This window comes from Poecile atricapillus, chromosome 4 (assembly GCF_030490865.1).
Source record: "Poecile atricapillus isolate bPoeAtr1 chromosome 4, bPoeAtr1.hap1, whole genome shotgun sequence".
Classification (NCBI taxonomy): domain Eukaryota; kingdom Metazoa; phylum Chordata; class Aves; order Passeriformes; family Paridae; genus Poecile; species Poecile atricapillus.
This window is the reverse complement of record NC_081252.1, coordinates 45,185,630-45,204,035: the sequence shown is the minus strand read 5'-3', so window position 1 is coordinate 45,204,035 and position 18,406 is coordinate 45,185,630. Positions and strand designations below refer to the sequence as shown.

Below are 18,406 nucleotides of genomic sequence, written 5' to 3'. Positions count from 1 at the left end.
CCGCTGCTCGCATTCTGTGTGCCTAGAGAACATCTGTGTATCAATAACGTAGGTGTTTGGTAACTTGGAGGTACCCTAAGGGACAGGCTTGAGCTCCCTGCCTTGGTCCCGAGAAGATCAAAGCCCAGTGGAGAAAACAGCACAATGGTAAACCACGCTTGTGCAAACCCTTGGCAGACTGCTGGGAACAGCAGGATGGGATTTTCCAGCATGAACTGGGCTTGGGGATGTCTGCATCTACATGTGTCCCTCTGCCAAGGCCTCTGGGTTTGTTTTCTTGGTTAGTTTTGAGACTTTTTTGGTTAACTCCCCAAGAAAACTAGTCTTATGCAACTGTGTAGGCATCTCCATGCCTCAGCTTCCCTTCCCCCAGCCCTTTAGTAAGCTCATAAATGGTTCACCCATTTTAACTACATTCAGACAAGGGAGGGAAATTCCTTTTTGCTGTGTCACAGCCTCCTAAGACAGAAGTAGCTCCCAGCTCCCAGGTCCATATGTGCCCTGCAATCTCCTCCACTCCTGTTTAATGCTAGCAAGGACAGAAGTCCATGGCTCAACCATAAATTTTTTTTCCGCCAAATCAGTGATCACAGAGTTTTGTTATTACTGCTTTTTATTTAGTAATAGGAAAATTCATTCATTCTTGCTTTTCTGAATTTTAAAATAAGTATTTTACATTCCAGGGTAACAAAAAACACCACTGAAAAAGCACTAATATATTTTATCCCATAGCTCTGAGGGTTTTTATTCCACAGGAACACTTTGAGTGAGTTAGTAATCCTCATACTATGTAGTTTTTTCTAGAATCCAGTCTGAATAGTCAGCAACCTTGGTGTAGACTCCTGGCTGCCTGGGGCGAGCGCACCCTTCGCCCCAGCTGGTGATGCCCACCAGATACCACAGCTCCTCGTGCCTGCATGACAGGGGCCCTCCTGAATCTCCCTGTGTCACGGGACAAAAAGAGAGAGCAGGCAAGGAAGAAGCCTCATCAGTATTTCTATCACAAAGAAAGCCTTGAATAAAATCAGCACCATTCACTATCACCACCAGCATAAGTGTCTGGCTTACAATCATTTTCACTTAGGACTAATTAAGAGAGGACTGAAGCAGGTGTTCTGATTATTTAGTAAATTGATTTCTAAATAGTCATTGCAAACAATTTCTCCTTTCCATGAAGTTTCAAAACAATTTTTTTTTAATTTTCTTTATAATATTACTATTAATTTATCTACATGCAGTGATTTAAAACTCAATGAAAAAAACTATGTATGCAAGTAAGAAACACAGTCAATTTGAGGGTATTTTTCCTTATGGCCATGTATTTAGTATCTCAGTTCTCCACATGCCTTGTCTTGTTTGAGTGACTCTGTCCCACTCAGGATAAAACACCTTTGTGTTTTCTTTTCCTATTCCTTTCTGAACATAATATTCCTTTCAGAATTGTAATTCTGTATGGGTTGTTAGGACAACAGCAAGTGTGTTATTTTTCAAAACAGCATGTCCATGTTCTGTTATGCTGTATCACATAAAGAAATCTCAACTGGAATAGAGGAAAAATTACTTCCCAGCTCCACGTATTTTTATTCCTAACTAATCATATATTACTAATCAATAGTAACATTTCAGCATACAATTATTAAGTGTTAAATGTTTGCAGTGAAAACTGTATTTGGTAGAGAATTTAATATTAATAATCAGACTATTTTCTTCTTGCAGAAATTAACTCAGAATATTTCAGCTGGTGAAAGTGCATGAGTTTACTCTTGAGCAGAGAATTTGGTTCACGGAACTCATGCTATTGTGACATTTTCAACTCTAATTATGAACAGAGCAGTTTTCACAGTTTGTTTTTACCCATGCATTTTAATAGCATTGCTGGCACCCTCCCTTCTGGTTTATACACAGTGGATGCTTTAGAATAGTAAATTTTATGTACTATATTTCCTACCAAGGTATAGAAAAAAAAAAAAAAAAAAAAAAGAAAGAAACCACATAGGAAATCTGCTCTTATTGGAGAAATGCTTCAAGATAGTACACTTGCACTCTCTGGATTTCTGATAGTCTGAAGGAAGAGTTTTATTCCCTAAATGGATATCTCTAAATCCACACTCAGTTTCTCAGTTTCCTATCCATGGAATCAACCCCTAAAGATTTCAATGTCATATAAGAGATATTTTCCATATACCTTGGTTTTCAGTGCTTCTGAAACCAAAAGTGACAAGTCAATCAAGAGCTCTATTGATAATCATACTTCCCTAATAACAATTAAAAATAATTGTAGTATTCATTTATATATTTGAACATATGGTTGGAATCTATACCCATACAATAATGTTTGTATACCTTGCAAGCATCCCTTCCTCCTTCATCATAGCCAGCACAGATCACTTTGTCACCTATTCTTTGCCTCCGGTACCTTGCCTGGCATTCCTCTTTTGACATGAAGGGAACAGGAGCCTTTTGAAGAATATCTTGTACCCGACCTGTGTAAGAAGGCAATATGAGAAATGTTTGGTTCTAGCAAAATAAAGGTTAAAATTCCACTCCAGAAATCCCCATACACTGATGCTACAAAGTGGGAGGTCACTGCTTCTAGAGTCTTAATAGATGTTCATGACACTGATTTTCCTTTCTTTGTGTTAGCAAACAATGTGAATTGTCTTCTAATTTAAATGTTTTTATGATGCCATCTTCTTTCTCATGGCTGGAAAAGAAAGCTTCAAAACTCCCTTGTGATGTGCAATAAATCCTCATGTGTGAATGGCTCTCAGGACATTGCCCCCTGGAGCATTGCTGTTAGCATTGCTTTGTGTTAGTAATTATTTCCTAGTAAAGTGTTACAACATGTTTGGAATCTCCCAGTTTGCCAAATCTGTGCTGCTCTCTGTCCTAGTAGGTTTTAAGATGGAGAAATTTGCGCATAGACTAAACAAGAGTATTTAAAAGTAACCTTTTCTCTAGTAACTAACAGAAGAAATTTGTCTATACAGTAACTAAATTTGTACGATTTCACATTGAACTATAACTTTCAGATAGTCACGTGTATAAAGGAAAAAGTACTCTCTAAATAGGTGCATATTCATCCAAATAAACATATAAAAATCACACATATAAATATAAATAAACAAATAGCTCTAAAACCACAGCTTGATAATTAAGAGCTTTTTGGCCTACCTCCACATAAAATCAGAGGAGTTCAAATTTTATCTACTATCAAAACACAAGTCATTGTCATGGTCTATAATAAGAAAAGCAACATACTTCTATCTCCAGTTTCTAAAGTCATATGAATACAATCACATAAAAAAAACCCCATGGGTTATGTGCAGACTGTAATTCAAAATAGTTCAGCAGTACAATTATTGCCTTTTTTTTTCAGCTAGGAAGAAATCAAGAGTGTACAAAACCCAGATAGATACTGGGGCTTGCCAGTAGATTAAGCTAGAATCTAAAGAAGAGTATTTGAGTGTTGTACAAGATGTATTTAAGATGGACTTCTCAGATATTTCAAACTATTGAACCAATTTATAAAATTAATTATTGTGTCAGAGCATGGAGATATTTAATGATAATTTCATATATCTTTCATTTATGTTTTATAGTGTCTTAATGGAAATCAATTCTAATGAAGAATTATATTAAAGTACTGTCTAGAAGGAATAGTGATATCTAAGAGCAGAGAACAGAGCAGAATTTCCTTTTTTTAGAGAAGGGGAAATACTTTTGTCAAACACATTCATTTTAAAAATACAAAAATTCACTGTTTAAAAGTATTTTAAACCTGTACCTTTTTCTTTTCTGTAACCCCATCCAATTACCCAACAGTCAGTATAAAATATGTTGGTGTCCTCTTTTGATGGCAGGCAGATAGGTAGTTGAAGATCTGAAGTACAAGAGAAAACATTTAGTTTGTCCAGCAGAGACAACTGCAAGAGTAAGGTTTTGTGGGCATCTACATGACCCCTGAAGACAGCCCCCATGTTATGCTCTGTCCCTTACACTATGTATCATTCCCAGCACATAAATTGAAGCCACGCTTTTTTTTTTTTTTGCAAAGCCAACAGAATAGATTCTCTTCAAAGCCCAGTAACTGCATATTAAAGGAAGCCAGCCCAGGTGTCATGCACTGCTGTAGAAATGCCAGCCCTGTGTCTTCCTGTATGTTTTCACAATTCCTCTGCAATATGTTACATACCAGTAAAATTCATAGGCTTAGCAAGTTTCATTAAAGCAATGTCATATCCAATCTGTGCATGTTTATACTGAGAGTGAACAATAATCTCTTCCACTTTGAAGAAGGGTGTATCCTCATTTATTTCTGATTGTCTTAAAATACCAGCATAAATACGCCAAATGTTGGGATTCTCTAGACTGAGGGAAAAAGACAAAGAGTCAGTCTGTGACTAAATAGCCTAATGCAGTATTATAGTAAGAAAAAACTCGTATCTCATGAGAATGTCTAGGGTTCTGTAGGTATCTGCTGTCTGCTTTAGAATTTCACCTTCTAAATTCACTAAAATAATTCAGCATCAGCAGTACATTACTATGCTACAAACGGACAAAGTATTGTTGCATTAAGTTACATTAAGAAATTGAATGTCTACCTGAAAATTTCACCATTTGGTTACATTAAAGTGGTTCATCTATTTCTAGTTCTCACTGTTATTATCCTGAAAGGTAGATCTCAATTAATGTTGCATGCTGGGTTAAACTTTGGGGCATATTTGTGCATTCACATTTAGGTCTCACCTCGTGACACAGTGAGCAGCTGTGAGAATCCACTGGTTGCTGATGATGGAGCCCCCACACAGGTGTCTCTGGCGAGACAGCTTGGCATGCAAGCTGACCTGCCACGGCCACTCACCAGGGAAAGAGTCTGTGCCACCAACAATCCTAATTGTTCTGGCAGAATGCTGCATACACACTACAGAAATAATTTAAAACTGAGCTTAAAGACAACTTGCATTCACCAATGAAAAATGAAGATGAGACTACTGCTGATCACTGAGTAGGCACCACCTATTGAGAAGAAGGTGATACATGACACTTTTTTCATGGTTTGTGATCATAAAGTCTATTAAAACCAAATTCAAAGTGCTGTTCTGGTGTTTACTTTGTGAAGACCTGACTGATTTCACTTTTCCAGAACACTCTAACTTTACAAGCTCACTGGGACATTGCAACCACTTTAAAAATAATATGGTTTGGCGTCCTCCAATGAAATCAGGGAAGCACTGTCTATTTTTCATAAAAGAAGTTTTACTTTATTTTACTTACTTACTGGCTTTTTTTTTGCATAATCTTAGTGAGTATCCAGAAATACTTCCTGGTCCATGCACTATTTTCACTGGAGATCCATTTGAGGACATTCTAAGGTGACACGCGCACTTTCTGCCAATGAATTAATGCAAACATTTCGTTTGTATTTTTTTCACCAAACAGTACATACATTACTCCCTCACCACATCTCTTGAGTGATTATTTCAGCAATCTTTGAACATTTTAAGAAATATATCTCACCCTTCTTCATGGCATGAACCTTGGAGGAGAGAATAGGAAAAAAATTGGCAGCGGATGATGTCTGTGCAAACCTGCTGACAGGCTCTGTGTCCTTTAGTATAAGTGACATTAAGTTCATCTCCCAAAAAATCCATATGGGTGTAAGTGCGGGAATTGCAGGCTGTAAGAATGATTGCATTCAAAGTATCAGAAAGTTGTTAATTAGATGAATTCAAAATTAGTATTTTTATTGTAATTTATTGTTTACCAGGAAAAGATCTTCTACAATTTAGGAGGCCAAAGCCTGATACAGCATTTTCTTGCAATATGAGAGCCTCTGGAATTCCACTTTTTGATGTCTTCAGAAGGCAAAGATTTCTAAAATGAAATATTTTTCACAGTAACTAAACCTGTTCTCTTAGGATGTTCTCACATCCTAAAAATAATTTTTTAGGTACTGGTAAAAGAACGTTCTTTCCTAAATACACTATTTTCTCTCAAGTCTCAATCTGTAGAAGTATTTAATAAGAAAATACATTCACTAAGGTCACTAGTTCACATTAAATTGAGACCATCTTTGTAGTGTTGTGAAATGCCATACAACTCTACTAGTAAAGGTGCTACAGTATTTACACATATAAAGAAGAGGTGACTTCAGATGATGCATGCCATCTCAGCTTTGCTTCTCCCTGAAATTCCTTTGAAACTTTATTGTTCTGATTTGTGTGGAATGTTGATTTTTAACTATTCTCACTACTAAATATGAAAGAAGAAAGCCAAATAGAAATATTTTTAAAGCCATCAACTTAATTGAAAAATCTTTTCAAATAAGTAAGTTCACCCTGCCAGGAAACCAGATGGTCATTTTTGACAATGTCATAAAATTCAGCTTTGAGTCTTTAAAACAATCTGGAGGCTCACTGTACTTTTGACATGTATCATTCTTTTCAGATTAAGACCAGATACACAACCACAATACAGAAGCCCTGATGACATTGGAAAGCAGTTGAAATGCCCACAGGAAGTTATAAATTCATGAACAAAACCCATAAAAAGCTGTGCTTTACTGAAAATAGCCTTTCAACATAAATTTACATATATTAGTAAAGAAATAAGTGTTTAAAAAAAGACTCTGTGTTTTTAAAAATAAATTTTAAATAATCTACATACATAATATCATTTAAATGTCATATTCACCTTTGAGATTCTATTTGTGATTTTCTGGTAAAAAATGTAAAGAACAAGCACTTTGGAAAATAGGTACAAATATTTTGGCAGACAGAAATATCAGGAGTGAAAAAACTTGTAATATTAATTCCTGAAAACACTTGATCTTCAAAAATGTCCATTTGACAATCTGTATAAAAAAAAAAAGAACAAAATATATCAAAATTCCAAAAACTTATATCATCAGAATATTGAGATTTACAGATTATTCATTTCTATCTTTATTCCTATTTTCTTTCTGTGATTGATAACCTGGAAAGATAACACAGTATTTTAACCAGAAACTATTTCTCAGGAATAATTTTGAATATGTAAAGTCATGGAGAGCACTACAGGGATAAGGTTCATACAGAGGAAAAGAGAAATTACGTTACAACAGAGATTTGCTAATCTAATAGGGAAAGATTTAAATTAATTTCCAATGGCTATATCAGGTTCATGGGAAGACTAGAAAGAAAATAAGGTGATGATTTTCTTAACACTTCTTTTACTATTTAAAAAGTAGGCAGACTAAGTAGGAGTGCTGCCTTCTAACATGGCCAAAATACCACAATAGAGGCTTGGCAGCATAGTTCACCCAACCAGACTATGGATGTAGAAGTTACAGGAAATGCTAGTATTTTTAAAAAGAGATCAATGAGTATCCTTCTCCAAAGATATACTTGAAGGCGCAGTTAGAATCCTGGTGAAAGAATTTGAAAAGAAAAAAGGGAAGCATCAGCACGGAGGATGTTTCTTGAACCTATCAAGCTGCAGAGATAGCAAAAATACTTAAATGATCCAAAAGACAGGATTTGGTGGCAGCAGAGAACTTGATCTGTTGAGAAAGTACAGCAACCAAGTCAATATTTCCCAGTGTGTTATAGAAACATATTGGAAACATCTTACTACAGAAAGAGAAACTAAGAAGAGGCAGAGCTTATTGTGAATGCTGTTAATTTGATGAGGTTTTCAAAAAACATAGACAAGAGAGAACAGCAATACTGGGTAGTAATTACACAATAAGAACAGTAAAACAATATAATCAGAAATGTAGAAAATTAAAGTCAAATAACTGTTGCAATTAGCAGGTAAGATCCTAAGTTAAGGGAAAATAGCATTCAGAAGAATGGATAGTTTCAAAGGAAATTATCTTTAAAGCAAAAATGTGGATCTGAAACTTCAGGGAAGCTAACCCACAGTCCCAAAGATCAGGTTAAGTGATCATTTGCTCAATATTCAGTGATCTCCAGGAAGATGCTTTGCAAAGGGCAGAAAACAGATAAATTACTATGCATGCGTAATAGTGTGTGTGCATAAGTATAAATTCAGAGAGGCAAAGGCACAAAATGAATGGCCACATAGAAAGGAATAATCTAAACAAAGTCAGAAAAAATCCTCAAATAAATATTAAAATAAACCAATTTCAGATATTGACAAAATAATAAGGCAGAAGACATTACAGAGGTTTTATGACTACATTCTACAAATCTCTGTCTGGACAGGTATAGATCATCTGTCTCAGATTAGGACAGATGACCTCCTTAGATGACTTCTTGATCCACTAGTGCTTTCTACATTTCTATGATCACACAATTTATTTCTTCTCTCTCCTGTCTGTTCTTGCCTCTTTCAGAAGACACAGAAAGTAGAGAAAGACAGGCAGGAGCAAGATTGATTTTCACATGACGTCATGGTTTTACCCCAGCCAACCAAGCCCCATGCAGCCACTCACTCGCTCCTCCATCAGCAAGATCAGGGACAGAATCAGAAGGGTAAAAGCCAGAGAACTTGTCGTTTCAGGTAAAGAAGGTTTTATAGGGAAAGTCCATGTTGAGCACCAAAAAGGACTTTGGTGGGTTGACCTTGGCTGGATGCCAGGTGTCCAGCAACTCAGTCTATTATTCCTCCTTCTCAGCTGGAGAGGTGAGGGCAAATGAGATGGAAAATGACTCATAGGTTGAAATGGGGCAGTTTGCTAAAGCAAAAGCAAAAATTTTCATAGACACAAGCAAAGAAAAAAACAATAATTTTATTTTCTACTTCCCATCACCAAGTGATATCCATCCACTTCCCGCATGCATAGTGGTTGCTCCAGAAGACAAACACTGTGAATAATAAATGTCTGTCCTTCCTCCTCCTTTCCTTAGATTTTATAGCTGAGCTGATATGACATGATATGGAATGTCCCTGTGGTTAATTTGGGTCAGCTGACCTAGTTGTCTTCTGTCACAGGATCTTGCCCACCCCCAGACTATTGATGGGAGGAACACAGGGGAGAGAGCGCTGATGCTGTGCCAGCACTGCCCAGAAGTAAACCCAAGCACTGATTTAGAATTTAGAATTGATACAGTCTCTACAAAACATGATTTATACAGGAAAACTAGATTTTCTGTGAGGTAAAACAAGGATATATGAAAGCAGAATAACATCATCATCGTTAAGATGGGAAAATATCACAGTAAGACAAAGTGGAGACACATTTAAAAAGAAAAAGAAAAAAGAAATTATAAAAGTGAAAGATGTTTCAATTGAGAAAAAGGTTTGATACACACTTTGATTTTAGACTCTTGAGAATTTGTCTGACTGATGATTGCAGAAACAAGCACAGACTATTTGCTTTCATCACAAATCACTCACAAAATGCATAATATATCCTTTCCTATTAGCCAACTGTATTAGAAAGATGCAGATATCCATTAAAAATTTTCAAGCGCATCCACAGTATATAAACAGAATGTAGAAAGTTTTATATTTCCCTTATCTTTGAATCTGATGGGCTTTTATCTTTCATTTTTGTATCCATGATACAAAGATAACATACAAGTTCATCAAGTTAATCTTATGAAAGAATCCTTTAGATCTTTACAGAAGGGAACTGTTTCTGTAAGACAAATGATAACATGAAAAAATTAAAACAATATTAACCTCCTTTGTCCCTGAATGTAATAACCATATTTTAAGAATAAGATTATATTAGAATATTCTACATAACAAATCATTTCTATATGTCAGTGATTGATTGCATTTCAGGATCCATGACCCTTAAAACTAAAGAGAATCAGAGATGTTAAATAGTTACCTGACTCAGAAAGCTGGCATGTCTTTAGAGAGAATCCAGACACAACCTCATCAAGCACCTTAATGTTGGTTGGAGTTCCTACACTGGTCTGTTTCAAGAAGCATTTTTTACTGAATGATAAAGAGTAAAGAAAGTGGTAAGAAAACAAGTCTTCCTAGGACTAATCCATCCTCCTGAACCCACAATTCCTACCATTGTGCACAGTCTGGCCATGGGCCAGAACAATCTCCAACCTCCAGAACAGACTTCAAATGATGAACAGAGCTAGCTGAACAATGTTTAACTTGCAAAATTGAGCAGATTAAGAGCTCAAAAATAGGTCTCATTAAAATGAAATAATTTCTTTGGATGCTCTGATGATGCTATTTTCAGAACAATAAGCAGAGCGAGATTGAACAGTGCAAAAATGTAATAATGTTCAATATAATTTGCATTTCAGAGGATTTTAGTTTTTTTCAGGGCTGTTATAATCAAGTAAAAGGTGTTTTTCTCACCAATGGATAAATGGAAGACAATTTACTATTGATACTTTCCTTCCTATAAGTGTGAACAAACATTGCAAGGATGAATAAATTGAATATTCTTGACTAAATTCTTGCACTTAACGTGTTCTTTCTTGCACCTTAGAGTGTTCTGAGATTTAATCTACTTAGGCACAGAGCTGTCCACGGGAATGAATCCAACCTGTATTTACCAAAAGCTTGCATTGTGAAATGCTTCAGAGGCATATGTAAAAAAATGACAACGGTTGTCATTGGTACATCGTTTTTGACACTCTTGATAGCTGTCAGCCATAGTAATATCAAAAATATTCCCTTCCATATCCAGTCCTACATGGACATCTGGGCTGCAAGCTGTGAAGAAAGAGAGACCAAGTTCTGAAAATGTACTTCTATTCTTTTCCCCATCCCGTGCCCCAAATTGCCCAAAAGATAGCAGTTTGTATGACACAGCCTGCATAATCCAGATGCCACATCCCACGCTCACTTCAGTTACATCACACTTTATACATAGATCTAGCACCAAATCAGAAATGTAGGTTTAGTGTAGTACCTCATGGCAAGGGGAAAAACTGGCAGACTTTGACAGTGCCTCTGCCTACATGAGAGAGGGCCTCTAACCACTGTGGCTGACAGAGACCAGGATGACATTCACCAAAGCAAGAACTCAGAATCCATATAAAAATAAATATTCCCAATTCAAAATTGATAGAGCAGTTTAAATGGTAAATTCTGTCCTCGTAAGGAATAGACATTTCCTGCTTGAGTTAGAATATTACATTTACACTCCACAGAGGGAGGATTGCAACTGAGGGATTTGAAATGAAGGTCATTTCACAGAGCAAGAGCCATCCAATGATTTGAGGCATTTTTAAACATGTAGGGATAGATTTTCATTTTAGTCTGATTCTGAGTAATTCCAGTGATAATAATTAGTCTAAATAGCATAAAGAATAACATCCCACTGAAATCTCTTTTTCTATTTCAAGATACTCAGAAATACAAACATGAAGAGTTATTGGCAGGAAAGAGCTTTTAAGGAGCCTGACTGCTCTGAAGGGCAAGTGGCAAGCAAAAGCAAGCACAATTTATTGATAATAGCTACAGCGCAGAATTTGCATGAAAACCCACTTAGTCCTGCCATGTTGAGATGCTATACCAATACAACTAAAGAACTAACCTGACATCCCTAAGACACTATTTGTCCTCAAAGGCAGGAAGTGAATAACTATATTCTTCCTCACTCCACTTTTCTGAAGTACCATGCCATGCTTAATCTCCTTCTAATGACATCATTATGACAGTGCAAATTTAAAACATACATGAAATAACACATTTAATAGGCTTTTAATATGCCTGGTGATAACTTGCAGGAATGGGATGCTGTCATTAAGTCTTCATGTAAAGCACGTATACCCTAAAAGATGCAGCTGCTAAAAAATTATTACACGGAATCACGAAAGTATTAGCATCACTTTGTGACAGTGCACTTTTGCCTTGCTGAGCATCTGCACCTCAGAGTTATAAAGCAGGGTCACACATGCCATGTGAGCCACTTTCTGGAGTGGAATTCTATAGTAAATTAATCTTTAGAACTGGAGTCAGCAGTTAAAGCATGGGTTGCTGTCTGCCTCTAGCAAATGAAACAGTGACTGCAGGAGCGTGATTTCCCTGTTCTCTCATCTGGGGAGCCTGGGTGGTGGTTAAATGGGCCAGAAGAGTAAAACCAGTGGAGTTTTTGTCACCTGTGTTTGAAAGTGGTCTGGCAAAGAACACACAAATCACTGCTTGGCTGCTGCCCTGATTCTATTCCTCTTTCCAAAATGCTAATTTTTTGACAGCTGCTATGATGCATGCATGTGAATAACCATATCTTACCAGTAATTTGGTTACACTGTTTTAAGGAATGTCCAGAGATAGCTCCTTCCATATCCACTTTCGGCAGCATTTCTGTATCACTGTCTTTTAAATAGCAGGAGAACCTGTGTTTTGAAATGCAGCAATTCACAGTTTTTGCAGTACAACACAGACTTTCATAACTGTTTCTCAGATGAAATGCAGCCTGGCCAATATCCCTCAACATTAAAATTTTGACAAGTGTAATTGGAAGAATAATAGTGTCAAGCCTTACATGCTTTGTTGGCACTGGTGGCAGATGAGAATATTTTGTGCTTGTGGGAGCTCCAAGAGGTCTCAATAAAATGAGAAGCAGAGCCCAAGGTTTACAGGACAGAAATGCACTGGGCATAGAGAGAAGACAACCTCATTCTCTCAGGCTACTGATATTCTTAATTGTGAGAAAAAACATGCTAAATTAAAAGGATGGGGAACAGTACAGGGGATCATTGGAGATGTGAAATTATTCACATTGTCCCTCAACAATAAATACGTGGCCTAGAGGAGGGAGAGCAGAGACAGTTTTCCTTCTTTATAAGGGCTGGTGTGTGAGTGTAAAATATTGGGCATTGTCAAGTTTAACCTTTTAAATTCAAGCATTTTGATCTTCAGTCAGATCACCAATTTTAGAGATACGTGACATTGCTTTCCATGGCAACCCTGCACCTTTCCCTGCATGCCTGTGTTCTGTCAAAATGTTACCAGGTTTCTAAATTATCACAGGAGACCAGCAAAAGACACAAGTACATGAACATTCTACCTTTTTGCAGGATCTTTAGTCCATGTTGCTGGCAAGTAGGTGAAGAGCAGACAGGTAGGATGGTAAGTACACACTATTTGGCAGTAATTGGCAGTCGGTGTAAAAACTGTAGTGAGGTCTCCTCCTTGGAAGAATGTATTTTCATAGATCTGAGTCACACATTCTGACATGGAATAACAAAATGTGTCAATTATTAGAAATAGGAACAGCCAGTTCAGCAGAAGAGGGTGAAGCCATTGCTCTTTGTCATTGAAGACAGGCTTTTGTCAGGAAAAGTGGGTAAGGGGGGGGGGGTGAGTAGCACAGTTCCTCTGAGAGTCCCATCTTTTCACTCCAGCAGAAGTAATACGGGCTAGGGTGTCCCCCTCTGTTCCCTGCCCCATACCCAGTGCTGGAGCAGGGCAGCTTGAGCCCAGGGAGAAACCGAAGAAGTTGGATGGGCCACAAGGCAGATCCGCATGGCAGAGGAAGGTGCCTTTACAATGGAAACTCTCAGGAATAGCAGAAACCTTTCCTGAGAGAGACCAACATAGAACATCATTATGAAGAAAACCAGGAAGAGGAAGTGCAGAGACCAAAAGGAGTTAGAAAGTTTTATGGAAAACTATTTTTATCCTATATTTATCCTATATTTTAGGGATTCTCTGAGGTCAGAGAGGTCACCTGTCAAGGTGGCGCCACTGTGCACAGTCTCAATGGCTCCCAGCATTTCACAGACCTTCAGCTCTCTCACACTCTACCCTGAACCCCCCAAACCTTCTTCACAATGAAGAAAATACTGTTACAGGAATAATGTCTCAGGAACAGTCCAGAATAAAAACGAGCTGTGCTACTACCTTGCATCTGCAGGGCTTCTTAACTCTGAATGACATGCTGAACGCTGTACTGGCAACCACTCACGCTGTGGAGCTCTGCAGCAAAGGTTGCAGCAACCTGCCCCCTTCTTTCAAAATGAAGGCTCTCGTGAGATCACAGAATCACAGAGTATGCTGAGCTGGAAGGGATCCACAAGGATCATTGAGACCCTCTCCTGGCTCTGCACAGGGCCATCCCCAGGAGTAACACCACATGCCCAAGAAAGTTTTTCAAACACTTTTTGAGGTCTGTTAGGCTTGGTGCTGTGACCACTTCCCTGAGAGTCTGGTCCTGTGTCCAACCACCCTCTGGGTGAAGAACATTTTTCTAATACCCAACCTAAACCTCCCCTGACACAGCATCAGGCCAGTCCCTCTGGTCCTGTCAGTCTCAGGACACTTGGGGGTCTTGGATGTCCACTGTAGTGAAGAAGCACAGTAGTTTTTCCAAGGGCTCTAAAATCTCTGTATTAAAACACACAGGAGAGCTGTCTTTGCACAGGAGACCACTCCCTTTTTGAATTTGCCCTCCAAAAGGAGTAGCAAACCAATGAAACACTGATTTTTATTCCTGCATCTACCAAAGTTCTTTTTCTTGGATAAAAGATAAAGAGAAAATAATGTATTTTTACAGACTGGGAGGAAACCCAATTGAAAACATTTTATCTAGTGTCTTAAACTGTTACCATAGAGTGATCATAGTGTATCAAGTAATATTTAAAATGAAAACAAAAGGTAGTATCATACAGGACTTGACAGTTTTAAAAGACTACAAGTGGATTCTATTTTTTAATATGATTATAAGCTATACTTTGGCAATTCAGTGGTTCCTTCACGCAGGTATAATACTTCTTTTTTTTAAAAAAAAAGCAATAAATGAGGATTATTAGACATATGTTCTATGTGTGCTAATATGTTTCAAAGGTTAAATCCTTGTTAGTAAAAAATTTGACTTTATAAATATCCAAGTTCTCTGGTATAAATATATATATATAGATACATATATGTGTATATATATATATCTATATACTTTCAAGCTCTTTCTCTAAAATACAGTATTTATTATTGTCAGTAGCATTTCTTTATCCAGCTTTGTCATTTACAGAAAAAACATTTTCAATTCTTAGAATACACCAAGTGAATTCTAAAGCTAAAATAAAATAAGATTGCAATTATTTACTGTATCAGATACTTTGGATCCTCTTTATCTTCTTCTAGCAGAAATTAACACACCAAAAAAAAATATTTATTCTGTAAAACTATGCACCATGCAAAACTGTGCCAGTTCTGGACACTTTGATTTAATTAAAATGTTTTCTAGGCCTCAGAAATTTTCCAAAATTTTTTTGCTGAGACTTAAATCCAGGTAAAATATTTTCTTAAATAATATGTCATTTATCTATTAGATTTTGCTAAAAAGCTGTTACCTAATTGGTCTCTGAGAAAACATTTAATACATTACTGAACTTATACCCATGCTAGGCCTTAGCTATAATTTATCAGGAAAGGGAATTTCAGAGGAGCGCAATGCAATTTTTGTAGTTTAACTTTTGCTAATGGAACAAAGTAAATCATTAACACAGAAGGAAAGGCACACATTGCTCTGCCTCCTGCAGCCCCAAAGCTTCCTTCCCCTGCTTAGGCTACTAACCTTGCCATTGGGCACTGAACATGGAGCATCACACTAATTTCACAGCTACAATGTGGATGCAGTCTCAGTCCTTTAGAGAAAGGCATGGTGCCGTGTGTACTGGGGGAGGTGACAGCCTGGGGGGTGGCAGGACAGTGTCAGGAAAGCCCCTTTAGAAAAATCCCTGTCAGACGATAGGGTCATGCCAGTTACCCAAATTTAACTAAGTTCAATCCAGCAGAATAAACAGCTCTCCCAAGAGCAGACTGCAGTTACTAATCTTCTCCCCTTCTGCAAGAGTTGCTCTAGGCTGTGTGTAAATCTCAGTAATTATATATTAACTTACCACTGTAAGCAGAAGCAAGTAAGAAAATGAAATAAAAAGTCCGGTAAATCCAATTCATCCTAAAAACCACAAAATCATTCTTTACGATATGTTCAATAAAGGGTGTATAATTAGTTTTATAAAGCACTACTGAGCCTAACACTGATTTACACTTGTACTGTTTCACTATTAATTCAAAATTACATTGAAAGTTATATTTGCAGCTGTGACACTGTTTTGGCATACCTTTTAACAGCAGAATATTCATTCTTGCTTAGACTAGGAATAATATTCTGCTGAAATGACATTACTAATACTGACTCTCCAGAAATTTCAGTAAATACGGTTATCAAGGTAGCAAAAAAATTGCTCACACTTACTGCTTCATATGCTATAAGAATTATAAACTTTTTTTTTCACATGCAACAACTTAACCTGTGAAATAAATTAACCACAAAACATAAGTCATAAATACTCCAACTTGCACTGCCTTGTTGCTATGAAAAACTTTCACTGAATAACAGTTGCAATAATGATTACATACCTGAACACATAGTAAGTCTGGATGTATGGATCAGGTTTGCACTCCGCTAAAAAAAAGTCAACACTTTCTGTTAAATATTACTACCTGCAATGCTAACTCATCTTTAATATTTACTTTGAATGGGTACTCTTTTTGTCAATATTGTTACTGACCTTGGGGCACATTTTCAGAACATCTATCATCCACACCGCTCTGGAATTGATCCTGTATAACCATATTTATGCAACATAGTCTCTTGTTTCTCCCCTATAAAATGATGATAATGTTTTAATCCCCTGGAAAAATTTTCACCTCTATATCAAATTATAGAATTTTCATTGTCCCTGGAAGCAATCACAAAATCTACCCATATCTGAATATTTACAAAGTAAGCGGAACTTGCCATTTTTTTGTGTTGTTCAAAATATGTTAGTATTCAATTAAAATTATTATTTTGCCTCTGTGTGTGTGTGTGCATTTCAATTGGTGGCACAAATGGATTAGAACTTTTGTCCAAGAACTTAGTTTCTTCACTTTTCATTTCTTGTCTGGGCTTTCCATTTCAGATATTGGGGAATTATTCCAGCTTGTTACTGTTTTAATAAAAACAGAAGCAAAAAACAAAACAAAACAAAACAAAATCTCCAATCATACACTTTTGGAAAAATAAGGTATATCATTCAAAAAAGCAGAAAAACAGAGCAGATTGACCATAAATTTTACCAAGATCATGTGTGTCATTCATGCAAAATGTAGACATACCTACATTCATCAGAAGTTTCTGTAAGATTTCATTTCTATAATCCATTGTCTACATTTTAGAATTTTGTCTGAGGAAGGAGAACCTTCTGGTGATGGCAGTTTGTTTCAAAAGCAAATTACTTAAAAAAAAAAAAAAAAAAGGAGGGGGGAGGGAAGAAAAAAAGGAAAAAATATTTCCTTAAAGCTGCAGTTCTCAAATTTAGGTATCACTCTTTGTAAAACCAAATATCATTTTAATTACATCTGTAAGGGCATCAGTTGGATTTGACAGTGAAGCTCAGAAATAAGACAGAAATGCTATTCAAAGAGAACCATAATGAGCATGCTGACTTTGGAAAATAAATTCATTTTCTTTCACTGGGCCTGCTATTCACATGGCATGCTCCCACTTACACTGCTGTGCTGTTGCTCAAACCAACAAAGTTATACTTCTGTACAGAGAAAAAATGTATTATGGACTCTATGTTGATGAGTGAGTTTTTGTTTATTATAGGACATATTTATTATAGGATAAATTACAAAATATGCTGAATTAAGTTTCCTGAGCCTTTCTGAAATCCATAGATTATATAATTTAAAGTAGGAGATGAGTTAGAAATTTAAAGTGCATAAAATGCCAAAACCATCTCATACTCCTTAGGACCATAAGAGCTCAATATATAAGTTTATGGTTGCTCCTAATTCCCTCTTTGTATCAATTTAGCTAATATTCTAAAAATAAACTAAATCAAGATGCTGCATTTAGGGTTCAGTAATTCAGATAGCAGAAATAAAAGAAGAGCTCATCAAAACATTTGTATAAATGGAGATATTTTTGATGATCCAAGTTCAAAATTTATTTGAATAATCCAAAATACAATGAAGAGTTTGCTTCTGTTTGACTTTGTTTCATTTTGACTTGGTAGTTAAAAAAAACAAAACCTGCTTCAGCCTGAGCAAGTTCTTTAAGATGACATCTCCCTGGCAGTGCAATTGCCTGCTTGCTTGATACTGCTTTCTGCTGATTTCCACTGCGATCCACGCACAAATCTCATTCATCTGCAAAGGTGGCAGGAATTACTGAGCTGTTTCACCTCAGAAAGAAAATGACTGAATTCTAGCCTGATTTATGTCTAATTCTGCCTGGCAGAACCAAATCCCACATTTCTTACAGCAGTCCTAATCAAAAAACAAGTCAGCCTCAAACTCAGAATGAGAGTGGATCTACTCTCTGTGATGAGACAACACCCACTGCTGTGATGTGGAGCAAGAGCAGGAGGAAAGGAGGGAAGGAAGACACCAGTATGGTGAGAGCAACCCATTCTCATTTTGATTTGGCTTTATGCACACCATTCCACCTGAAGGAGGATACTGTAATAATTTCATGAAC

The 18,406-nt window shown here is 36.7% G+C and overlaps 1 protein-coding gene across 5 annotated transcripts; it reads right to left on the bottom strand.

Annotated features, from left to right (window-relative positions):
- Positions 1 to 580: 580 nt before the first annotated feature.
- Positions 581 to 16,521, bottom strand: LOC131579158 (coagulation factor XI-like). 5 transcript variants are annotated; one of them, XM_058838715.1, is made up of 16 exons: positions 16,449 to 16,521; positions 16,297 to 16,342; positions 15,774 to 15,832; positions 12,944 to 13,106; positions 12,166 to 12,269; positions 10,482 to 10,641; positions 9,788 to 9,897; positions 6,697 to 6,856; positions 5,768 to 5,877; positions 5,521 to 5,680; positions 5,282 to 5,391; positions 4,750 to 4,924; positions 4,196 to 4,371; positions 3,788 to 3,883; positions 2,344 to 2,483; positions 581 to 942 (listed from the first exon to the last, which is right to left on the bottom strand). In XM_058838715.1, the coding sequence occupies exons 1-16, from the start codon at positions 16,510 to 16,512 to the stop codon at positions 787 to 789; spliced, it is 1,989 nt and encodes a 662-aa protein (XP_058694698.1). In that variant the 5' UTR covers positions 16,513 to 16,521; the 3' UTR covers positions 581 to 786. The 5 variants fall into 5 exon arrangements, with proteins under 5 accessions (XP_058694698.1, XP_058694701.1, XP_058694699.1 ...); XM_058838718.1 differs by lacking the exon at positions 4,750 to 4,924 and having other exon boundaries at positions 5,278 to 5,391; XM_058838716.1 differs by lacking the exons at positions 16,297 to 16,342; positions 16,449 to 16,521 and adding an exon at positions 16,133 to 16,155.
- Between the last annotated feature and the right edge of the window lie 1,885 nt (positions 16,522 to 18,406).

Bases quoted from the DNA above. Each gene is read 5' to 3' on its own strand.
- LOC131579158 (XM_058838715.1), bottom strand. From the start codon at position 16,512: ATGGTTATACAGGATCAATTCCAGAGCGGTGTGGATGATAGATGTTCT. The intron at 10,642-12,165 runs GTAAGATATGGT...CTTTCTTCACAG, and splicing joins ACAGTGTAACCAAATTACTG to CTTGCAGCCCAGATGTCCAT. The intron at 2,484-3,787 runs GTACAGGTTTAA...CTTCTTACACAG, and splicing joins GGGTTACAGAAAAGAAAAAG to GTCGGGTACAAGATATTCTT.